This window comes from Macadamia integrifolia, chromosome 12, assembly GCF_013358625.1.
Source record: "Macadamia integrifolia cultivar HAES 741 chromosome 12, SCU_Mint_v3, whole genome shotgun sequence".
NCBI classification, from domain to species: domain Eukaryota; kingdom Viridiplantae; phylum Streptophyta; class Magnoliopsida; order Proteales; family Proteaceae; genus Macadamia; species Macadamia integrifolia.
Window position 1 is genome coordinate 29,527,603 of NC_056568.1, and position 23,298 is coordinate 29,550,900.

Consider the following 23,298-nt stretch of genomic DNA (forward strand, 5'->3'; position numbering starts at 1 on the left):
AAAAGCTCATCTTTACCCGAGGTCTCGAGTTTGGGTTATCCATGCATATGTTAGTTTATTTTTCCCCTACTAGGGAAAAGGTTACAAAATAGGGGATTCAAGGGGGTGGGAACGACATGTGGAATGGGAGTCTTGACTCTCGAACCTGAAACCTTTCAGATAAAAATGCTTTATTGCACTTTACGCCAATCAACTGCACTAAGTACTTGACCACAACTACTAGAGCGATCAAGTATTGTGTTGATACTTGATCAATTATTATTAGTTTATTTGATACTAATTCCTAAAATTATGACTGCAACTATTAGAAAGTGGGGGGAAGTGGGGGTGCCATAAGGTACAGGGTGATCACAACAGGATAATAAAAGCAGTAAGGCACCAACCAATGTTATCTTCCAACAAAGGTTCGGTTGGTAGTTAACACTTATCATTGTCATGTGTAACCGATAGGACCAATGGCTGAGGATTCTCTCTCACAGATATGAGGAAAACTTTTGCCAAAAAAGAGAATATGTAACAAATTAACCAAGGCAAAGAGAGTTTATAATAATGTTTAGGGATAATAGAGAAAATTCCCCATGATACTGATTGGGGTGGGGTAGGATCTCCTCAAAGAGAGTTTATAATAGAAGGTGCGAGTTAATGATGAACCCAAAGTACAATCAAAGCTCACATCACTTTTGGTGAATAGATTTTCTCTTCACCCCAATTAAAGGAAAATTTAATTCAAGAATAACAATTAAAAATGAAATGTTCTCCAAAATTGTAGTTATTAATGCTTGATTTTTAGCCGTGGATTTAGATAATTAGTCTATTCATCCTTGTGGCGAGAAGAAATGGGACGCTGGAATAATATCATATAGATGAAGATAGCTACCAAGAATAGAGAATAAAAATAAATATGATCATATGATACCTTTCACAATATGGATTATATTTTGTTTCGGTGGCCATCTTGGTATAGCAATGGAATTTATTTCAATTATTTCACTGGAGGAATCGGAAAATAACTTGATTCCAGTTGAACCAGCTGGATTTTATTCTTGATTCAAAAAATTGATCAATTTTTGGGGATCAAGTTGATTTTGGCAAAATTGGAAACAAACATGGTTGATCCTCTTCGAACTTTGATTCTAATTAAGGGTTTGAAAGTTCAAGCCAAACCAATCATGCTGACCAAAAATGCTCCATTTAGACTGGACCAAATTTTTTATTTTATTTTATTCCTAGTTGGGTTCCAATAGAAATCAAAATCAAATTGGATTGATCAAATATATTGATTAAAATAAAAAATTATAAAAAAAAATCAGGAATGAGATCAGTCAAGATTGATATCGATCTAATATCAATCAGCTAGATTGGCCAAGATTGACCTGAAATACCCTAACTTTTTGACCTTTTGTCTCTACCAATCTATTGATATGGCTGGATCGATCTTGATTCAATTCCTCAAACCATGGTTTAGATCAACCTCAAAATTGACATATTCCAAGCATTTTAGGGTTTTCTGTTCACGATATTAATGGTCTAGTGGCCGATAAGGAGGACGGTCAACTAGGGTTTCAAAAATCAGTATTAGGTTATTTGATTTGGATCGAAATCGACTGAGGTTGATCCTGATCCTGATTCTGATTGATCCGACTTGGCCGATTTCGTTACAAAAGTAGGGTTAGACCGTTAAGAGTATATTTGGGTCGATCCTGATCTGTGGATCGGGTTCCAGGTTTTTTGAACCTTGACAATTCGGCCAAAAAAGAGTTCAAATAGAACGTCTACGTAGACTTTGCAGAGAAGGCACGTTTCCGGATTTGAAGGATTCTTTTAGAGAGAGAAAGGGTGAAGGGAAGGACGAGTAGAGACAAATGATATAACAAATAAATGGATTAATACCAGAAGTGAGAGAAACATTTCACTTTAGGGACACGTCACCGATCACTATTTAGCGAACTTACATCATCTACATCCACTGACGTGGCAGTCCATGGATATATTTCTACAGTCTTCGGAACACGTGGTGGCCCACATATCTGACTGACTGTTTCAATCCTAAAAAAGTAGCCTTAGATTGACACATCTCTTCTCGTTGTCTCCGATGGACTATTATATTGGCCTTTATTTGACAACAGTTTATAGTTTGTTTCCGTTGGACCAATTTTTTTATTGAATTTGAATTCTATTGATTTTTTTTTTTGGGTTGCAAATTCTATTGATTTTAGAGAGACAGAGAATTTATGATCGGTCATCTGGTCGGACCGCATTGGTTGCGACCTGATGTAATTGGTCTCACTAATTTAAGAACCTAGATCATTTCTATCCGTTTAGGTAATTGGCCCTTGTTAGTTTGGGCATAAATATATTTTTATTCAATTCGTTGATTACTGATTTTAATCAGATTAATGAAATTATAATCAAATTTTAAATTGATGAGTTAAACTGAAAATAGTGAAGAGTACGTCCGAGTTTTGATGGGTTATGACTAATTGGGTTATAAACAATGTTTAAATATGTTTAAATAGACTATAAATAATCAATTATTTATTAGTCAAGTGATATTAGGCCATTACCTTACACGAGAAAATGCCTGATTATTAATCGGTTAATGCTTAAGCCCCCACATGTTTAATAATTAATTGATTTGATCTCAAGCATCAATTGATCATTTCAAAGCAGAGCTACCATATCCCTAATTTAATCTTTATTGATACCTCAACTGTAATTGTACTAGTTTATAGGCATTATGTGTTAACAAACTCTAACCTCCCATGATTAAATGTTGCATTGGTTGAGTGTGACTATGCATAACTAAGGTTTACCTTCAGATGTAAACAATAAAATCGGAGAAATTCGAGGGATTTCTCATTACCAAAAATTACATATGATTTTCATTTATCTAGAAAAAACTTGTGACATAGTCAATAAGGAGGTAATATGTCAAACATGAAAGGCTGGACACCGTAAACCAGCGCCGAATAAAAGAAAAGTATACCAATTTTTGCTGGAAAGCATAGGGAACTGAGTCAACTGACACGGGTGTTGGGACAAGGGACAACTTGACAAGGGAGTAGTTACGGTTGGCCACGGTTCAGTTAGAAGTTTATATAATACGCAGAGCAGAAAGATGAGAGACACGTTACTGTGAGGTTGGAAGCTGGAAGTTAATATAGTTTCTTGTCTTGGTTGGGTTCTTTAATTTTATTGCTCAAGCTACTGCCCAGTTCCACGTTTGAGTTCTCTCTTAGAGAGAGAGAGAGAGAGAGAGAGAGAGGTGGAGAATCTGTAGATAGTATAAACAAACAAAGAGTTACAGAGACAACCCAATTCGGAACTATTGAAGAATCAAGAATGGATAGTTTGCTTTTCAAATCAGGGATTCACGCGGGACTCCCTTCACCCATCTCTGTTGCTGGAGCATTCGACGGCCGTACCCACCCGGGGCATGTCTCTGGTCTGGGACGCTCTGGAGGTGGAGCTTCCACCAACTCTAATGGACTTTCTCTGGAGAAATCAACCGCCAGAGCTTCACCTCAAAGACCCCCTTCGTCTTCGAGGTTTCCCTTCACTTTCCCTTTCAGATCTTTGTGGCCTCGAGGTAGGGTTGGGAAGCCCAATGACGGTGTCGCCCTCGACGATGCTGTTGTTATCGTTGGGAACGGAGAAGACGGAGAAGCGATTGGTGGTGATGGAGCCGCGGAGGAAAACGAGCCCTTTCAGTCTGGAGAAAAGAGGGAAAGTTGGGCTCTGAAAATTCTCCATGTAAGGTCTCTCTGGTCGGAAGACTCGAAACAGGGTAATTCTGGCGTAGAGGAATTGGGGCGAGAGGAGGAGAAGGAGGAGGAGGAAGAGGAGGAAGAGGAGGAAGGGCAGGCTGAGCAGCAGGAGATCAAATTTGATAGGGATTCTTTCTCCAGGTTGCTCCGCCGAGTGTCCTTGGCAGAGATCAAACTGTACGCTCAAATGTCGTATTTGGGAAACTTGGCTTATACCATACCCAAAATCAAGGTACACCCAGATTATCAAACCCAAATCTGAATGCTCAAAGATCTTTTCCTGGATTTTATTACTACCCTTTTTTTTGGGGGGGGGGGGGGGGGGGGGGGGGGTGGGGGGAAGTATTTGATCTGAGAATGGAAAACCATTTTCAAGACTCAAACTGTAATGGGATTTCCTTATTGTAGATATCATTTCTTGGGAAGTATCTGATCTGAAAATAGAAAACCATTTTCAAAACTCAAAATTGTATTTTTCTTAACCGTAGTCCTCACTTGAGGAGTTCTGGTTTTGATGATACAGGTTCAGTAAAATTTTTGACAAAGTTATCTTTATTTTCCATTTTTTGTTCTCTCTTTTTGTTTTAGCCAGGGAATCTCCTGAAATATCATGGCTTGCGTTTTGTTACTTCATCAATGGAGAAGAAAATGCAGTCAAAAAATGGTGAAAAGAAGGTGACCCCAGCTCAAGTTCAAGAAACAGAAAGTCCAGAAGAATCATCAGATGTTGAGGGGCAGATGAAGAAGAATGAACACAGTACAAGTGCATCTGTTGCCAATCATATTGTTGCATCTGCTGCTTCCTATTTGCATTCTCAAACAAAGAGCATTCCTCCTTTTAAGTCCTCAAAGGCTGCAACAGAGGACTCCTCTCCTGGAGGTGAAGGGGCCAGTGATAATATTGATGCAACAAGATCAGAGGTGGCTTCTTTTGTGGCAACTACTAACTCAGTAACAGCTGTGGTTGCTGCAAAGGAAGAAACAAAGCAAGCTGTTGCAGAGGACTTGAACTCTGCAAATTCAAACCCTTGTGAATGGTTCATTTGTGATGATGATCAGAACGAGACGAGATTCTTTGTTATTCAGGTAAAAGGATTTTGTTTTACTTACAACCAATTTGAACTTTAGGCTAGTTGGAATAGGATCAAACTTGAAAAGCTAGACTCAAAGATTTCTGTCTTAATACAATATTGACCCTCATTTTATAGATTACTAAATGATGATAGAGATAGGTTATAGATCTATAATCCCTAGTCATAAGATTGATGGATCTAACGGCAACTATCCTGTGAATGGATGTCTCTGAGACCAATTTGAACATCAATAAATGGCCTGTGGATCCAGAGGGTAGCCAGACCATAAGAATTTTTTTGCACCCTCCCCCATATCTGTTTGATTATCAAAAGTCAAGCAAGTTATCAGAATCTAGCAAGACAATCAAATTATGCATATTATCAGGAGTTCTAATGTTGCAAGTTATCTTGATGTGCAGGGTTCGGAGTCCATGGCTTCTTGGCAAGCAAATCTACTCTTTGAGCCCATTAAGTTTGAGGTAGAATTCTGAATTTACTTGGTCATCTTCCTTTTTATTAATCTATAAGAGCTAATTTAGCGATCCAAGTAATTAGGGACTGTTTTGATAGTATAATGCATCCTATCATGTCCTTTATTCGAAGTTGTTTACAGTTATGTAAGACTTTCTTCTCTTATGAAGCTTAGCCTCACAGATGATTTATCTGTTTGTGGTTCAGGGACTAGATGTACTTGTACACAGAGGGATTTATGAAGTTGCCAAAGGTATATATGAACAGATGCTACCTGAAGTCCATGCCCACTTAAAGTCTCATGGTGACTCTGCAACTTTCCGCTTCACTGGGCATTCCCTTGGGGGTAGCTTGTCATTGCTCATAAATCTCATGCTCTTGATACGGGGTGAAGTCCCATCATCCTCCTTACTTCCTGTTATAACATTTGGTGCCCCATCTATCTTGTGTGGAGGGGATCAGCTTCTTCACAAGTTTGGCTTACCAAGGAGCCATGTTAAAGCAATTACCATGCACCGAGACATTGTACCCCGGGCTTTCTCTTGCAGTTACCCTGATCACATTGCTGAACTTCTTAAGGCTGTTAATACCAAGTTCCGTAACCATCCGTGTCTAAAGGACCAGGTATTGTCTTACACTATTACATCTTGGAACCTTGATGATTTGGAGTTAGTATATAAAATTTAGTGTGAGCATTTCAATTTTGGGTCTCCTTTGAAGCCTGTGTTCTGTTTGTACCAATGAATGTATTTTTGGTCTAGTTGTTTGAGGCTTAGGCAATAACTCTTTCTAATTACATCTGTAACAGATCATTGACCTTGCTGTGCACAACAATCCTGCTTTAATAACCTTAGAAAAAAAAAAAAAAAATTCAAGTCCATTAATTCCTCTCTATTAAGGGTTTACTCATTCTGGCCATTATGTATTCGTTTCATTGTTACTATTATACCTTTAATAATGATTGGTTTTTGAATAGGGGCAATAATTGGCATTTTGTTTTGTTTTTGTGACAGAAACTATTGTATGAGCCCATGGGTGAGCTTCTGATCCTACAGCCAGAAGAGAAATTTTCTCCACACCACCACCTTCTTCCCTCTGGTAGTGGTCTATACCTTCTAAAAGGCCCGGGTTCAGATACATCTGATGCAGAGAAGCACCTCCGGGCTGCACAAACTGTGTTCTTGAACTCGCCTCACCCACTTGAGATCCTTAGTGACCGGTCAGCTTATGGTTCTGATGGCACCATTTACAGGGACCACGACATGAACTCCTACTTGAAGTCTGTGCGGGTTGTGGTCCGTCAGGAGCTCAATCGTATCAGGAAGACCAAAAGGGAACACCGGCGCCAGATGTGGTGGCCCTTCGTGGCTCCACGCATCATCCACGTGGGAACAATTGTGGACAAGAATGTGGCATCTGATAACACTGGTCAGCACCAGCCCAGCTTGTCTGGCATCTTTAGGAATGGGAGGCCGACCTTGAAGCGGTTCAGTAGGTCAGTTGCATCACAGCACTTGCATTTGCTTGTTGTGCTTCTGTTCCCTGCAAGGTTGTTGCTGTTGGCGACTGATGCTTTGATCAGTTTCCATTGAATAAGGAAGAGCTTGGGGACATATCTGTTCTTACGGAATTGCCATTGGTCTTGGCAGATGAGTAGATTGTTAAATTGTACAGGTTGAATCAATTGGCTGGTGGATAGGGAGGTCATTCTTTATTTATTGGTTTTACAAAATATTCTTTCCCTCAAAAGAAAAGGTAGGACGGGAGCTGGAATGTAGAGAACAAATATATTGATTTTATGAATGAAACCAGAGGGCCTTGAAATTTGGCATTGCAGTACATGTGGATCTGAAGGATGTTGTTCTCTCTTGTTCCCCCTACAGACTACAGAGGTTGCCATACCCAAAGTCATAATTTGCACTTGGCTTTGCTAACCTCACAAAGTCTATGGGACAGGTTGCTTACTGTTTAATGTGAGACATTTGATCTTTTGGAATCAAGAAACCTATACAATTAAGCTGTAAGGTTCATGAAGTTCACATAATCTGTGAAGTTAGCATTTTTGTTTTACATTCCCCATTTTGCAGTTAATAGTCTCTTGAATGATCCTAGAGTTGAGATTGCCGGGTTTCCCCCGACTAACTGCCTGACCATGCCAGGGTTTTAAAAGCCAGAATCGGCCAGTATCAGGCTGAACCCTAGAAAAGCAGTACAGAGTGGTCTATTTGAAGCGGCTTGAATCAGGCTTGGCCGATTCACCCGATCTGAACCTGTTTTTCAGAGACCCTGGATCATACCCAGATCTCACAACAATTTCAAGTTCAATGTAATGCGCAATAACGCTGCATAAAGTCACAAGAAGCTACCAAACACTAGCAGTCTAATACTTAAGCTTCATAACAAAAATTCAAACATCAAGCCAAACTACTAAAGGACAACTGCAGACAGTGAGGGAGAAACTACCTGAAGCATGATTCAATAATAAACAAATGACTAATCCAAGGTAGCCTCAAGAGTCTGGCCCCATCCCAAAAGCCAATCAACAACGGGTGAGTCATCCATCCACATCTGCCCTCAGCACTTCACTGAGCTTTATGAGTGTGTTGGCCCTCCTCGCTCTCTTCGGTTTCTCCTACTTTCCAACCCTGTCCCAGCTAGCTAGTGCTCCCAAAACCATTAATGCTTATCCTCTTTGATAGGGGTGCAATTTTGGCCTTGCTCAAGTCTGGCCCAGCCAGCCCGATTGTAACCCTAATCTTTGACATTCCATTTTGGAGAAAACTTTTCCTTCACCCATGGTTAAAGGTGTCAATTGTTCGGTTTGGTTAGAAGGGCCATGTCAAAACTCGAAACCAAAGAGTTAAGGTGAAGTTTGGTTTCGATCAGCTTTGTTTCCGGTTTGTATAGGTTTCTTATTATCAGGTTATTATTAGTCCAATGTTGATTTTGGTCTGGTTCGCATTCAGAACCGGAGTAAAACTGTTTCTGTTTGAAATTAGGTGTGACAAATCCATATTTCAGACCTTGAAGGGAAGACTTGGCCTGAACTCCATTTCTTTCCGATCACACCACTGCTTTAGTCAAAGACTCATCAAGATTTACAGGAAAAGTGGAAGAAAAGAGGAGAGAGCTACGAGGTGGTTTTGATTTCCATAGATGAGGATGAGTAGTCCTTCAAGAGCATGCCACGGCTAGCAGTGCCCTTCAACAAAGAAAGCTGCTGCCACAAGCTTCCCTAAATCTTTGAGCTAAGCACGATCCCTACCTTGGTTAGAATTAATTCAGATGGGAAAACCTCCATCTCAATGCCCATGGGGTACTTTTTGGGGTCCTGACCTTCAGGATTTTAGCCAGAAAAGTTGGTAGAGCTGGACTAGATTGACAAGGCTAAACCTGACTCACAGTTGTAGTCTTCATCTCTGGAGAATTGAAATTTAGTTCTCAGGAAAGACACTGCCAAGGTAATTAAGTTTAATTCACTACAACATCCTACTACTATTGTTATAATTAACCAAAATCCATTGCTCTGCAACTTCAATGCTATCAAGTACCAATTTAGCAAAACCATTCTTCTCTATTTCTCTCGTGAAATCTGTCCTATATGCCAAGCATTTACACCAATTCTCATAGAGATGAAGCTTCAGATCAAAACCAAGTAAAGTGATTTTGAAGATTTGAAGCAGTTAATCCATTCACTTCTACTGTCCACTACAATTGAACTAATTAACCAAAATCAATTGTTGTGCAACTTCAATCATATCAAGTACAGTATACCTGGGGATGGGTGCAAGGAGGTGGTAGCAGGAAGGGTCTTCAAGTGTGATGACTGACACTATTTGCTTCACCCAGATGGTGCTTTGAGGCAACATGATCACGATGCTTGGTGATTCAAAGAAAAGAATGTAATAGAAAGTGGGATAGAAAATGTTGCTTTGGTGAAGTGTAATATGACAAATTTATCCAAGAGTTTGTGAACCCATAAAGCCATAAGAACCAAATATAAGTTTATCAATTCACCAGAATAAGAACAGTTGATCCATTCACTTCTTCTGTACTATTGAACTAATTAACCAAAGTCAATTGTTGTGCAACTTCAATCGTATCAAGTACAGTATACCTGGGGATGGGTGCAAGGAGGTGGTAGCAGGAAGGGTCTTCAAGTGTGATGATTGACACTATTTGCTTCACCCAGATAGTGCTTACAGGCAACATGATCAGGATGCTTGGTGATTCAAAGAAAAGATTGCAATAGAAAGTGGGATAGAAAATGTTGCTTTGGTGAAGTGTAATATGACAAATTTATCCAAGAGTTTGTGAACCCATAAAGCCATAAGAACCAAATATAAGTTTATCAATTCACCAGAATAAGAACAGTTGATCCATTCACTTCTTCTGTCCACTACTATTGTAATAACTAACCAATCCATTCACTTAATCACTTCTACTGTCTACTATTATTTTTCAATAACCAAAAATCCATTGTTGTGCAACTTCAATGCTATCGACTATCAAGTACAGTAGTATACATGTGGGATGGGTGCAAGGAGGTGGTAGCAGTCAGGTTTTTCAAGTGTGACTGTCACTATTGCTTCACCCAGACAGTGCCTTCAGGCAACACGATCAGGATGCTTCCAATGAATCAGGATTGTTGTGTAATGGAACCTTTTGGTACAGAGAGTCATGAACTCTTCTACCTTTACTTTTTAAAGAGCCTGTAATGAATCTCTATCTTTTACTTCACCTGTACTTGGTGATTCAAAGAAAAGACTGCAATAGAAGGTGGGATAGAAAGTGTTTATCTTTGTTGAAGCTTAATATGACAAATTTATTCAAGAGTGGTGAAGCCCTATGAGCAGTTTATCAATTTACCAGAATAAGAACAGTTCATACATTCACCACCAAAACCAACAAAAGCACTAACCTACTACTAACACAGATAACAGAGAAGGGGCTCTTGGGGGAAGGATGGAAGATGGGAAGAACAAATGAACAGTAGGCAGTAAGAACATCCTTGAGGCCCTTCAACTAGAGGTTTAGTTTACCAGCCAAATACCAGGAATGCATGGCGAGGCTACCAAAGGACATAATATTGGCAAGAGATGATAACCCATGAATCATTCCGAATTTCTTGTTCATCGCTGCCAGCTTTGGATTAACCTTGGCCACTTCCATGTTCTTCGTCCACCCGACTTCCTCTCCAATGTTCTCTTCTCTCTCCACCTTGTGCCTCTGCTTCATCATCTACCCAAAAACAACAAACAAGAAATTACCTTCAATCTTAACAGAAAATCCATCTATTGGCTAATCCAATTCCTACCTCACAATTCGCACACCCTAAAGAACATAGTAAAAGAATAAAATGGGAAATAGAAAATCTCTTGGAATTGAGATGATCATTTAATCTGTTTGCTTGAAAAAGCTTGGCTTCGGAGTTCGGAGAGCAACCCTTAAAAACCCTTAAAAAAAGGTACAACGTTGCTAAATCTGAGCGAGAGTTTGCATCGGCACAGAAAAAGGGATTTTTTTTTTCTAGATGATAGCTCCTATAATGTTTTCAAGTTAACCTAAAAACCCTAAAAGGTTAATGGGTTTTGGGATTAAAACACTAAAGAGCATTACCTCGATTGTCATGGGCGTGAAGACGAACAAATTGGTGAGATTGAAAGCGAAGGAAGAAATCAGAAACCCAAGCTGATACTTCTCTGCAGAGGATGAAGATCGCCAGGGATGGAGATAACCGAACGACGCAACCGATATCGCACAACAGACCCCGACCAAAGAGAAATATGCCGGAAACATCTTGCTCTGTAGATTTCCAAACTGATGTCTGGGCAGATTCCTGATTTTCCCATGAGAATTTCAAATTTAGATCAAACTCAGCTCCGTATTGGGGGTCAAATTTAAAGGGAGAGAAACAGAAATGCTTACTTGAACATGATAATTCCACCAATGAAGGTAACCCAAAGAGCAGAGCCAAAAGCCGAAGCGAAGCTCAAGAGATGAGCAAGCTTGAGAAAGATTGAGAGCCTGGATGAATACCCACCTTCTGATTTTGATCCGAATGTTTCCGGAGAGAAGAGGACTCCAAAGGCCAGGAAAGCTACAGCGGCGAGAAATCGAGTAAGCCAAGCCATCTCTTTTCTCTTTCTCTGAATATCTCTGCTATAAATTTGGGGTTTTCAGCTTCACTTTCACCTTTCCGATCTATTTATTAGAGATGGAAACTACAGCAGAGGAAGAAGAGAAGAGAGCTCTCTCTGTGTCGTCGGCCTCTTCTTTGGAATTGTCGTGATATTACATCACCATCAGCTATTTTCCAACCTATTGGTCTTTGGTAGGTGGGAAACTGGGGAAGTTTTTTTTACCTGCCAAGCAAACACACCCTAAGTGGTCATTAATTGTTCAGAACTTCACAGTATTATGAGCTGTCATTCCCAAGAGGAAAAGTTTTACTCACAACAAAAATAAAACTGAATTAATTATTTGGATTTAAATAGAAAAATAAAGATATATAAAATGTATAATAGGACTGGTTTGGGAATTTTTTTTTTTTTTTTAAGAAAAATTCTAATCAGAGAAAGGGGCCAAGTAATCAATGCAAAGCTCAAAAGCTCAATAGGAAAAGGGGGAAGCCAAAAACCCACAAAGGCAAAGGAAATAGCCCATTTAGACAAATAGTGAGTTATTCCATTACAATTTTTACTAATATGCAAAAAAAAAATAAGGGAAAAGTATTTCTTAACAGACATAATATTCTGCACTATGCTCACAACAGAAGAGGACGGAGAATATGAAGGAACTAATAGACTATTTGTGAGAGTAAGACATTCAGAGAAAAATGGTTTGGATTACTCATATGGAAAATTGTAGGTTCAAATTCAATCATTTACCCACTTTTATAATGATATATCTTTTCATGCATAGTCTTGCGTCTCATTGGTACTTTGTGCACCTTTTTTTATACTTTTGAATTTTTTTCTACTCTATTTTGTCACTTGGTAAACTACGTTTAGATTGAAACTTGATAAATCAATCAAAACACCTTTAGGGTTTGTGCCACAAAATAGGAAACCATCCTAAAATCGTCTAAGACAAGCTCATTTGATGAAGAAAAAAATCTAAAGATTCATTTAAAAAGGTTAATTCTGATTATCATATTTGATAAGGTTGTAAGGGGAGTGTGCTTTTTTATTTTATGACACACACCAATATGGGTTTTCTTGAGGGCATCCCTAATTAGGTGATGCAGTATCTCCATGGGGTGGGAAAAAAATTATGGATTAGTATATCCAAAATCTCTTACTCATATATTTGATCAAATTTGAGCACGATATTTTTGCATTTATAATCAATTCATATTATTTCCTAGATATCCCAAATTTAGATATGCCACAACATGACGAGCTATCGATTAATAAAATTTTCTATTAGAATATTATTTTTTTTTTTATTTTTTTTTTACCTATCAACATTTCAAATTAAGGTTATATGATTCTTATTTTTTAAGAAGATTAGTGTTTTCACAAGGTTTAAATATCTCAGCTACAATGACATGGAGTCATTCTTTCATTATTTAAGTGCAGGTATTGATTTCAGCACACCAAAATTACTAAAGGGTGTGAATGCATTCCAAGAAAAAATATCAAACAAAGCCTTAATTTCAAAAAATCCTTAATACAATTCCAAATGCTTTCAAACCATAGCTCAAAAGCTTATTGTCTTCAAACATGATTCATAGTTGTTATTTTTAAGGGGTTGTTTGGGACTCACAAAATGTCGAAGTTGAGAAGATGAGATGACAATTATACATTAAATAAATAACGAGTCTAAATATTTAAGAACATAAGTGGAACACTAAGGCTGCATTTGGTATGATTTGTTTGTAATGCATTATTGACTAGTGTATTCTAAACAAAAAATCTATTATGATAATGCATATTAAACTCGGCAGTTTAAGTATAATTGCAATTTCTTGATTTGAGAAAACACAAAGAAAGATAACAGTTTCCAAACAATTCCTGGAATAAGTAGCCAAACAGTCCTATGTTCTGAGCTCAGGAGGCCTTTAGTTGTCAAAGTATCCTTTCTAGAATATTGGCAAACCAAGGAGTCTTCAAATTCAACCATGGACAGTAGAATGGACAGAATTTTTTTTGAAGCAACTGACTTCTGAAAATTTTAATTTTGATAGGTAATCTTTGAGTTTTGATTTGGTCAAACCCACATCTTTCCACATCTTTCCATAAGGAAACCTTGTGGTTGGGACCTTTGAGGCTTTCAATTTTTTATTCATAACTTTTGAAGCATTGATAAATTCGAGCGGAAGAAAGAACACTATATGCTAATGTGCATCTATTTCTAGAAAGTACAAATGTGAAAAGACTGCACAACTAATCTTATTGGTGCTATTACCACCAATAATGTTGATCCATATCAATGACCAATATGATACCAATACCTAAATCCATGCTACATGACTAATCGACTGATCAAATTGACATGGTTAATCTTGGAAAACAGATATCTGTATAAGTTTAATCCTTTTACTTGCAAAAGAACAAATAATTGAATTAAATAAACAAATACTATAATTTAAAGTGCCGTGTGAAATCGTAAAGCAGTTCTTCATTGAAAGGCATTGACTGTTTTTGGTCATTTGACCAACATGAACTAACAATCAAGGAATCCACTTCTTTTATTAGATTAATTTGTCCTTAAATAACTCTTAAATTTTATTTATTTTTCAATAAATTAGTCATAGATGATTTTAGGGAGAAAGAATGTTGGTGTGCACCTGGCACTAGTAAGGTTTTGCAAAAGACAACATGATTTTTGCATCAACATAAAGACCAAAGGGAGCACAAGTGAAAAAATCAACAACAGTGTGATTTTTGCTTTTCATGTGGTTTTATCAGTTTTTTTTTTTTTCCCCAATTTTGATCCATCTTATCAGTTTTGAACTATTAACAATTTCTACAAGTCAATACCAAATTGATAAAAAGGTTAAATCAAATTGGTCTGATTTTACTTTAAGGCTATGTTTGGTAGCCAAGACAAGAAAAGAAAAGAGAAAAGAATCTAAAAAAGAAAAGAAAAGAAATGAAATGGTGAGAAAATAAAAAGTTTATGTATGTTTGGCTGCCAATAGAAGAAAATAAAATAAAATAAAAAAATTCAAAAAATTTTGAATTTTAAGAGAGAGATAAACACATAGAAAATTATTGTGTAATCATTCATTTTTTTATTTTATTATATTTTTAAATTTTCTCACATTTTCTTGTGTTTTTTGTAAGAAAATTTTTGAGGAACAAAAGAAAATTTCACAATTCCCAAGATAAATTTTGAATTTTAAAAGAGAAATCTTTTTTAAGTGAAGACATATCAAATGCAAAGAAAAATTCTTAACCCAACCAAAAATACATATAAAAAGTGTATTTTTTTCTATTCTTTTTTTTTTCCTTTTCTTGGCTACCAATCACAGCCTAAAGTTAAACTAACCTGAAGGTGGTGGGCCCCATTGATAATATACTTTCCACCGTTGGATTCCCTGATGTTTAGGGCATTTTAGACATTTAAATCTTAACGCCGGACACGTTGATACGACGTGTAACCTATTTGATCTCCCGCTACTGCGCCAAAAATCAAATCAATCGAAAATTTCCCTCCTTTTTATCATTTGTATCTCTCTCGCTGTTCATTCCCAATTCACAGTACTTCACAGTTCCTGCTTCTCACTTCATCCTTCCTCGAGAAGCTTTGTTTCTGCAACTGTTAATCAGAGATCCAGATTACAATCTTCGCTTAGGGTTCATCTCTCATCTCTATCTCTGACCCTAACATCTAATATGGCGAATATGTTTCTTGGCGTCCGTTTCGTCCTTATGGGATTTGATCCCCTTCTCGAAGCGGAGGTATTATTTTGTTTGTGCTATCGGTTGTGTTGTTTTTTCAAGTTGAAAGCTTTGGATTTGAGTTGTTATCTAACGGATTGAGACACTGCATTTTCCTTCTGCAGATTCGATCTAAGCTTGTTGATGGAGGTGGAGTTGATGTCGGGTACGGTCCCAGTTGTACTCACGTAATCGTAGATAGTATTGTTAATGTGAGTCATTATCTTTATCTCTCTTTCCTGAGTCCCCTTTTTTTTTTAATTAAATTAATCTAAAGTATTCTGTTGCAGGATGATTCTGTTTGTGTTGCTGCTCGCAACGATGGCAAAACACTTGTTACTGGCTTATGGGTTGAGCATAGTTTTGATATCGGAATGCCTGCGGATGCAAGTTCGGTTTGTATCTTCTCTCTTGCTTTTTCTCCCCTCACTCTTACTCTTGTCTTATTGAATGAAATTTCAAATTCCTTGAATGGTGGTAAATTTAACAATTATCCGGCCGGGAACACTGAAATGGTCTTGATACTCTGAACTTAGGGCATTGACTCTCCAATAGTGGCAATTGAAAACATGAGAGAATAACTAAATTTAACTGTATTTCCTATGAATAATGAAAGATGCTTACAGCTTAGAGCTCATTGAACCTTCATTTTACTTGTATGCATCAATCTTTTTTTCTTTTTTTCTGAAATTAGTTTCTATTATGTAATCATATGATTAGATGGGTCCAAATTGATTTGAATCAGTTCAGTTCATAGCCAAGGCATTTCACAAACGATGTTCCTTATTCCACTTGAGGGCTGTGCTTGCACTGGACATGTCATTGCATATGCCTTCTTCTAAGTGTTCTTTCCAGTGGTTGATTCTTCCTGTTTCACTGTTTAGTTTTATCCGTGTGCTTTCAGTTCTCCCTCTCCCCCTTTTGATTTTCTAATTTCTTTCCCTTACAGATTTTGTACAGGCCTGTAAAAGATTTAAATGGAATCCCAGGTGCCAAATCTCTATATGTTTGCTTGACAGGATACCAAAGCCAAGATCGAGAAGATATTATGGTATTCCATTTTCCTCTTCATGTTTCACAACTTCTCTTCACATTACTTAATATATCATATGATTTCAGGAGTTAATGAAAGATGTAAAGTCAGCAAAGAAAAGAAAGTTGGTGATCCTATTGTGAAAAAAGCTATTGATATTACAATTTGTTTCGTCTTTGGTTATCAGAAAATGGTAGGCATGATGGGCGCACAGTTCTCCAAGCCACTGGTTGCAAATAAAGTTACCCATCTTATATGTTACAAATTTGAAGGTGCGATTTCTTTATCTTTATTCCTATAACATTTCATATATTAATTCTCAACCCTTGAAGTATGCGACTATGAGGTTTAAGGGTTGAACTGAAGAAACATCTGTGCTTATTTAAACCCTACCATGATTTATTTCAATTTGCACATCACATTGGAGTATATTTGTCATAGTCCCAAGGTGAGGTGAAGGTGCCCAAAACAAGTGCCACATAAGGCACCTGATCACCTTTGTCATCAGCGCATGCCTTTCACCTAGGCGATGCCTTGGCAACTATGCATTGGAGTTTGAAGGGCTCATTGAAAGTTTTCAACTTCTGGTCTATATTGATGGGTGAAGTATCATAACGCCTCCAATTAATTCTTTCTGCTAATCCTAAACCGTCTTCAATTAAGACTGGGATGCATAGATTTTCTCTATGGTGTTTAACAAAGTAGTGCCCTTGACATTTTGTAATGGGGAGTTTATATACAGTATATACCAGGGAAAATCATAATCAAGTGTTTTGCTGCCTATAACTATTAAAAATCCAATTTGAGTGGGTGTGTGTTCATTGTGATCTAGGAGAGAAGTATGAGCTTGCAAAGAAAATGAAGAAGATAAAATTTGTCAATCATCGGTGGTTGGAAGAGTGGTACTATTCTTACTTCTTTATCTGAAATAAAGTCTGTTTTCATTGGTAGAGTATCCATGCAATGTCTTGAATTTGTTACTTCTTTTTTTTTTTCTTCTGATTGAGGGTTTTCTTCATAAAAAAATCTCTCTTGCAGTTTAAGAGCATGGAAAATTGTCCCGGAAGGTAAATATGCCAAGAGGTGAGCTGTTTTTGTTTGTTTCAGTGAGGCAACAATATTTTTGAGGCATGTTTTCAGTGTTTTGCCATTTTTAGCATTAGAAAATCACAGGGTTTTGTTTCCTTATCGGGGTGGGTGAGCATGTGGCGGTGTATATTTATTTGTGAGCAAATGTAGTGATGCATGTTGCATTATTAAAAAAGAGAATATTAAGGAAATTGTTACGGGTGGAATTAAGGAAAATCGTTGCCCTGTGTTTATTGATTTCAAGTAATTCAGCTTAAAAAACTTAGAATAACCTTTTCTTTTTTCCAGGGTTCTGTAAGTGGAATACAAGAAGAAAATGTGATGGCCTGCAAATCTATTCTTGTGTTTGTTTATATAATTCATTAAACATGCACTGTTCTAAGCATCTATACAATTTAACATATAAAACTGTTTAGTTGTCCTAACATTGAGCCTTGCCAAGAAAGTTAAGTCATGTCAACAGTAATAATGCTTCCCATCATGTGTATTGTCAATTTCACTCTGAGAAATCCACTAATTAAATTTACAACATAATAAACCATGTTATTTATTTGGGCTCAGTTTGTTGCATAAATAAACACAGACTATTTTCATGCCTTCCTCCACTAGTGATTTGTTTCCCTCATCTATTTGTTTTTTTTTTTCCCCCCTTCTTAATAACAGTGGTTATGAGTTAGAGATCATGGAAGCTGAAGCTAAGGATTCTGAAGAAGAAACTGGGGAGGATTATAGTAATAAGCAATGCGAGGGTATGGATGTCACAGGGAGCCCCTTTGGCTTAACAAGTGGAACTGCGATAGACTCCAAATCGCCCATGCCCACAGGGGAAGTGTTAGAGATCTGTCAGACAATTGTCTTGCCTAAAGGTTTGTCAAATAGTGCCGAAAATGTTATTGCTAACAATAGGCTATTAACTACTCCTGAAAAAGAAACCAGATCTGGTGAAGCCCCATACTTCCACGATGTAAATAGAAGGGGCCATGGGGACTTCAGCTGTCATGGTAATGGAACTCCTTTTGGGGATGCTATTGGTGGTGGGACATCCATTCCATTTGACACTGTATCCAACTTCACTAAGGAATGTAATGAATCAACATCTAATTCAAGAACTGCACGATCCCTTCATTCTGATGCAGCAAAGATAATTACAGTTAGTTACTCCAGGAGAACCCCAAGGAGGTCCTCAGTTTCTACTTCTGCAGAACCTTCAGGTCCTTCACATGAATTTTCGCAAGGAGGTTTAGAAGGAAAGAAGATCAATCTTGGGATTGGCACTTATTCCTCAACAGTAGAAGAAGCCAAGGATAATATTGATTTGGATTGCGGAGCTTTATATCATCAGGGACCAAAAACTGGTACATTACCTCAGAAGAAAGAGCGGGCTGTTACTAGTAATGGCATCAGATCACCAAATGAAGGAAGTCATGATCCAAAAGTCTGTACTTCTGTAAGTCCATCAGGAGGTACTCTTGAAGGTTTGAAGTTTGAACCAATGATGATTGGTAGACCCCCAACAAGAACTGATCCTACACCTAATGCTGATAAACATGATCCAAATGCCATTGCTTGTGTGAATTTTGTTGAGAATCAGCGAAATGGTCCACCAACGATGAACTCCTTAAGTTCTGATCGGAAATCATTGAAATGTGGATTGCCTGTTTTGGAAACTTTTACTTCCGATAGTACTGAATCTCCTAGTATGAGGATTGCTGGCCTTCCTCAGGAGAAGACATTTGAAATATCAATGGGGGCTTTAAAAAGTTTTGACTTTGCTAGTGATCCCAATATAGGGGATGTCAAAATCGGCAGAGCAGCTGACCTTCCCGCTGAGAGAGAAACAGAGCCTCAGGTGCAGCCCCAGGATGTCAAGGTTTCATCTCCCAACATCAAAACCACAGTAAGTGAGGAGTCCAAAAATCCTATTAGTTTGGGCATATGTAAGGGAGTGAACGATAGATTGGTTACCAAGAATATGGTTGGCCAAAAAGGTTTGGGCTCTAGGCTTAGGCCAAGTACTGCCAAGAGTAATAAGCTGAAGTGTTCCTTTAGCTTTGATAAAACTGCAACTCTAAATGGAGCTGCTTTCTGTCCAATGATGGGTGTAGATGGAGCAGAAGATGAGCAAAAAGTTGCTGAGAAACACGAAATTTCTTGGCCAACTTCTGCTGCAGATGTAATCATGGGGGAAGAGATAAAGGGGGAGAAGACTGCAAATCTCAATGATGAGACTGAATCACAAGAGGACAAAGATGGTGATGAGCTTGAGAAGCCACTCACTGAAAAATCTGAGATGGCTAAGCCAACCTCTTATGCTGATTCATCAACCTTGGATGCTGATGCAGTGCCTGTAGAAGAAGGCAAGGGTGAAGATGAGTATTCAAAGTCTTTAAGTGTAAAGAAGACTGATATGTTTGAGTCAAGGAAAGCAGTATCTACTGCGGTGGCTGGAATCAAGACATACCAGAAAGGAAAAAAGGGGAATGAGCTAAGACAAGGAAAAGTTGGAGCTGAGCTTGATAAGGCAATTGACAACAAGAAGACTGGGATACATGAATCAACTTTAAAAGAAGAGATGGTTAAGGAGGAAAAACATTCATCAAAGAAAATCAAGGGAAACACACTATCCTCTGGGTATGAGATAGAGATATCTGACAAAGGCAAAGACAAAGAAGAATTAGAGGAAGGACAAGAGGAATCTGAGCTCAAGAAGTCATTTACTGGGGAGATGACCGAAGCGGGGAAATCAACCTTTCAAGCAGATGCGGTAAAGAAAGACATATCTAAAAGGAAAAGGCATCCTTCAAGTAAAACCAACAGAAAGGCCATCTCTACTGCAAATGAGATTGAGATGTCTGATGAAGGTGAAAGCAGAGAAGAGGCACAGAAGAACATTGGTGTTCAGAAGAAAGAGGTGTCAAAGGCATATCCTACAGGTAAGACTCTGGCTGCAAGTAAGAGGAAGAAGCCTGTGGATGCCGAAAAGGAGAACAAGCCAATAACAGATGATGTCCCAAATGTAAATATGTCCAAACATGGGAGGACCAGTGAAGCCCTGATTAGAAGTAATAAAATGGTTGGTGAAACTGATCTAAACACATTTCAAGCTGGTGGAAGTTGTAATATTGTAAATCATGAACCAGTGTGGTTTATTCTGAGTGGACATCATTTACAGAGGAAAGAGTTCCAGCAGGTTATAAGGCGTTTGAAGGGAAGACTTATCAAAGATTCTCACCACTGGTCATACCAGGCTACACACTTCATTGTCCCGGAACCAGTTCGACGAACAGAAAAGTTTTTTGCTGCTGCAGCATCTGGGAGGTATTTTCCAATCATCATTACTAGCACACTTTCTCCTGGACAGCCATCTGTAACTTACTTTGGCCTCCAAGCTTGAACAATTTGAATTCCATTTGATACTGGCCCAACTACAGCATAAAATATTTGTGACATTTATAAACAAAAGCATGCATAGATTTTGCTTCATTTTTTTTTTCATGTTCCTAAAAATAGTCTCTGCAATACTTGAGAAATGATATAGTTCCTCTGGCAATATAGGTGGATTCTCAAGACTGATTACTTAACTGATAGTAATCAGGCAGGGAAGTTCTTGCCAGAAGAACCTTATGAATGGTACCGGAGTGGCCTTAGTGAAGATGGCACAATCAATTTAGTGGCCCCAAGGAAGTGGCGCCTCTTAAGGAAAAGGACTGGACATGGAGCTTTGTATGGACTGCGTGTTATCATATATGGAGAATGCACTGCACCACCTCTGGTATTTTTCTGTGAAATCTTGTTGGTTAGCATTTGAGAACATTCTGTTGCTTCCTGTCTTACATTTCTTTGTTCAAATAAATAGATTTTGAAATACACATCAAATTTATTTTTTTCCTATTATTCAGTTGATTTGAATCTGTTTTGCATAATTTTCGCATTGTCAACAGGATACCCTGAAACGTGTCTTGAAGGCTGGAGATGGCACTATTCTAGCAACATCCCCTCCATACACCCGTTTCCTCAAATCTGGAGTTGATTTTGCCATTGTTAGTCCTGGCATACCACGCGTTGATTCATGGGTCCAAGAGTTCTTAAGACATGAAATCCCTTGTGTTTTGGCTGATTACTTGGTAGAGTATGTGTGCAAGCCGGGATATTCCCTCGAGAGGCATGTGCTTTACAATACTCATGCTTGGTCAGAGAAATCATTTGCAAATCTGTTAGCCCGGTCAGAGGAAAACATTAAGGCCTTGTGACGGGGAGGTGATGATGAATTGTAGTGATAAAGCTGGTTCCGAGGGGTGCGGAATTGATATGCTATTGCTGTGATCCCCTCCTTTGAAGATATCCCGGTGGAAAACTGGTTGTGTTCAAAGTGTAGTGAAGATGACGGTACCAGAATTCCAAAGGGTACCAAGAGAAGGCCCTCTTTATCAAGGATTTAATTAAGACTTTCCCCCCCATATGTGCATCTTGCTGCCCATCGGGTTGTGATAAAGTCAAGAGGATAAAATCTAGTTTGTTTCACACCTCTAATGTATAGTATTTTTAACATTTCAACAAGATATTATCAGGTTGATCTCGCCCAGAAGATGACAGCAGTAGTTTTCTTAAATTTATTGATGCCTATTTGTGCGGGTTAAGAATCCATGTAACACACCAATCACACAGTTAAAGCAGAATGGAACTGATGCAGCTTCTGTTCTCTCTCCCATCTCTGCTTTCATTTGATATTCTCATGCAAAATTAACTTCTTTATATGCCCTCAATTATGGTACTACTAAACTCTCCAATCTTTCACTTGCCTCCAGTTCTTTATGCTTCGACTGCAGAGATACAAACACAGAAAGAAACTGGATGGTGGGAGGGTACAAACTTCCTGTAGGTGATAGTCATCCTAACTCAACCATCTCCCTCTTTGATTGCTGGTGATACAGACGGCACCTCCATTGACATCACATTCTGGCCCAGTCTCCGACAGGTTTGAAAAGACAAAAGCCATATTGCAGCCCTATTCCCAGGCATTGGGTGTGAGTAAGAAGGTGATAATATTTAGTATCAATGTGGGAGGCGTGAGGGGTATAATCCCCAGTGTCATCGTCTCTTTTCTTCAATCTAAGCTCCAGGTAAGCTCCTGTCTACTAGAACAATGAATTCTGTATGGTCTGTACTTGTATTCTTCTACTCTCTGCAGATCACTTGAAAAGCTTTGCTGGATTTCTACCAAATGCTGACCCAACAGAAGATATGAGACTCACATTTTGGTAAACCTCCACAACATTTCTCAGGTTTGTTGCATTGCAAACATGAGAAAAGCGATTCTCCAGTGTTTCTGAACTGAAGTTTCAGGCTTTAGTTGCCTGCTGAGTGGGGGTTGACTTTGCATAGTTGACATCCTTTCATGGTGATGGTTTACATAGGCTTGCAACTCGTTTGGGCTTAGTCAACCCTACACCATCTCCGTAGTTTCAGATTCTTAACCTTAACCCAGCGCAGAATCTACATATCCTTACTGAAATATTTGATAGATGACAGGGAGAATTGATCTCGAAGATTCCAAGTTCTGTTTATACAGGTATCTCAAAGCATAGAATATTGCATTGCCCAAGTTAGTATCGTGAAAAAAAAAAAAAAAAAAAAAAAGGTTTCTGTTTGGGGAGTGTCGCCCCTTCACCCAACCTTTTTCTTTTGGGAAGGGGAGGGGTGGGAAATGACTCGTCCACTCCTTATGAAATGGAAAATGACATTTCTATGGATGTTTCTTCGTATGCTTCTATTGATCATTGTGCACACGCAAGAACCGCACTCCCTTGCAGAAACACTTTGATTTTGTTGGTGATGGAGTTGATTGTGAAATATTTCAATGTTAATGATGGATCAATTGCACAAGATATTTCCACAAGAAAGGTGGAGACGATTGGTTGATTGGTAACAAACTTATCTCATGAAGCTAGCAATACTCTCATCAAAATAGAAAGGAC

At 38.3% G+C, this 23,298-nt stretch overlaps 3 protein-coding genes across 3 annotated transcripts; 2 read left to right on the plus strand and 1 right to left on the minus strand.

Annotated features, from left to right (window-relative positions):
* Window positions 1-3,142: 3,142 nt before the first annotated feature.
* On the plus strand, window positions 3,143-7,150 carry LOC122057632 (phospholipase A1 PLIP2, chloroplastic-like). The gene is made up of 5 exons (XM_042619803.1): window positions 3,143-3,999; window positions 4,356-4,853; window positions 5,260-5,319; window positions 5,519-5,935; window positions 6,325-7,150. The coding sequence occupies exons 1-5, from the start codon at window positions 3,343-3,345 to the stop codon at window positions 6,901-6,903; spliced, it is 2,211 nt and encodes a 736-aa protein (XP_042475737.1). The 5' UTR covers window positions 3,143-3,342; the 3' UTR covers window positions 6,904-7,150.
* Window positions 7,151-10,091: 2,941 nt separating this feature from the next.
* LOC122057186 (transmembrane protein 205) lies at window positions 10,092-11,606 on the minus strand. Its single transcript, XM_042619197.1, has 3 exons — window positions 11,240-11,606; window positions 10,931-11,150; window positions 10,092-10,552 (listed from the first exon to the last, which is right to left on the minus strand). Exons 1-3 carry the CDS (start codon window positions 11,443-11,445, stop codon window positions 10,337-10,339), a joined length of 642 nt encoding a protein of 213 aa, XP_042475131.1. The 5' UTR covers window positions 11,446-11,606; the 3' UTR covers window positions 10,092-10,336.
* Window positions 11,607-14,990: 3,384 nt separating this feature from the next.
* On the plus strand, window positions 14,991-22,029 carry LOC122057097 (BRCT domain-containing protein At4g02110). Its single transcript, XM_042619099.1, is given in 12 exon segments — window positions 14,991-15,222; window positions 15,327-15,413; window positions 15,492-15,596; window positions 16,151-16,252; window positions 16,422-16,506; window positions 17,067-17,136; window positions 17,273-17,317; window positions 17,987-20,641; window positions 20,879-21,095; window positions 21,265-21,569; window positions 21,571-21,626; window positions 21,629-22,029. Coding segments are annotated over 12 exon segments (3,927 nt in total). The 5' UTR covers window positions 14,991-15,156; the 3' UTR covers window positions 21,763-22,029.
* The last annotated feature ends 1,269 nt before the right edge of the window (window positions 22,030-23,298 follow it).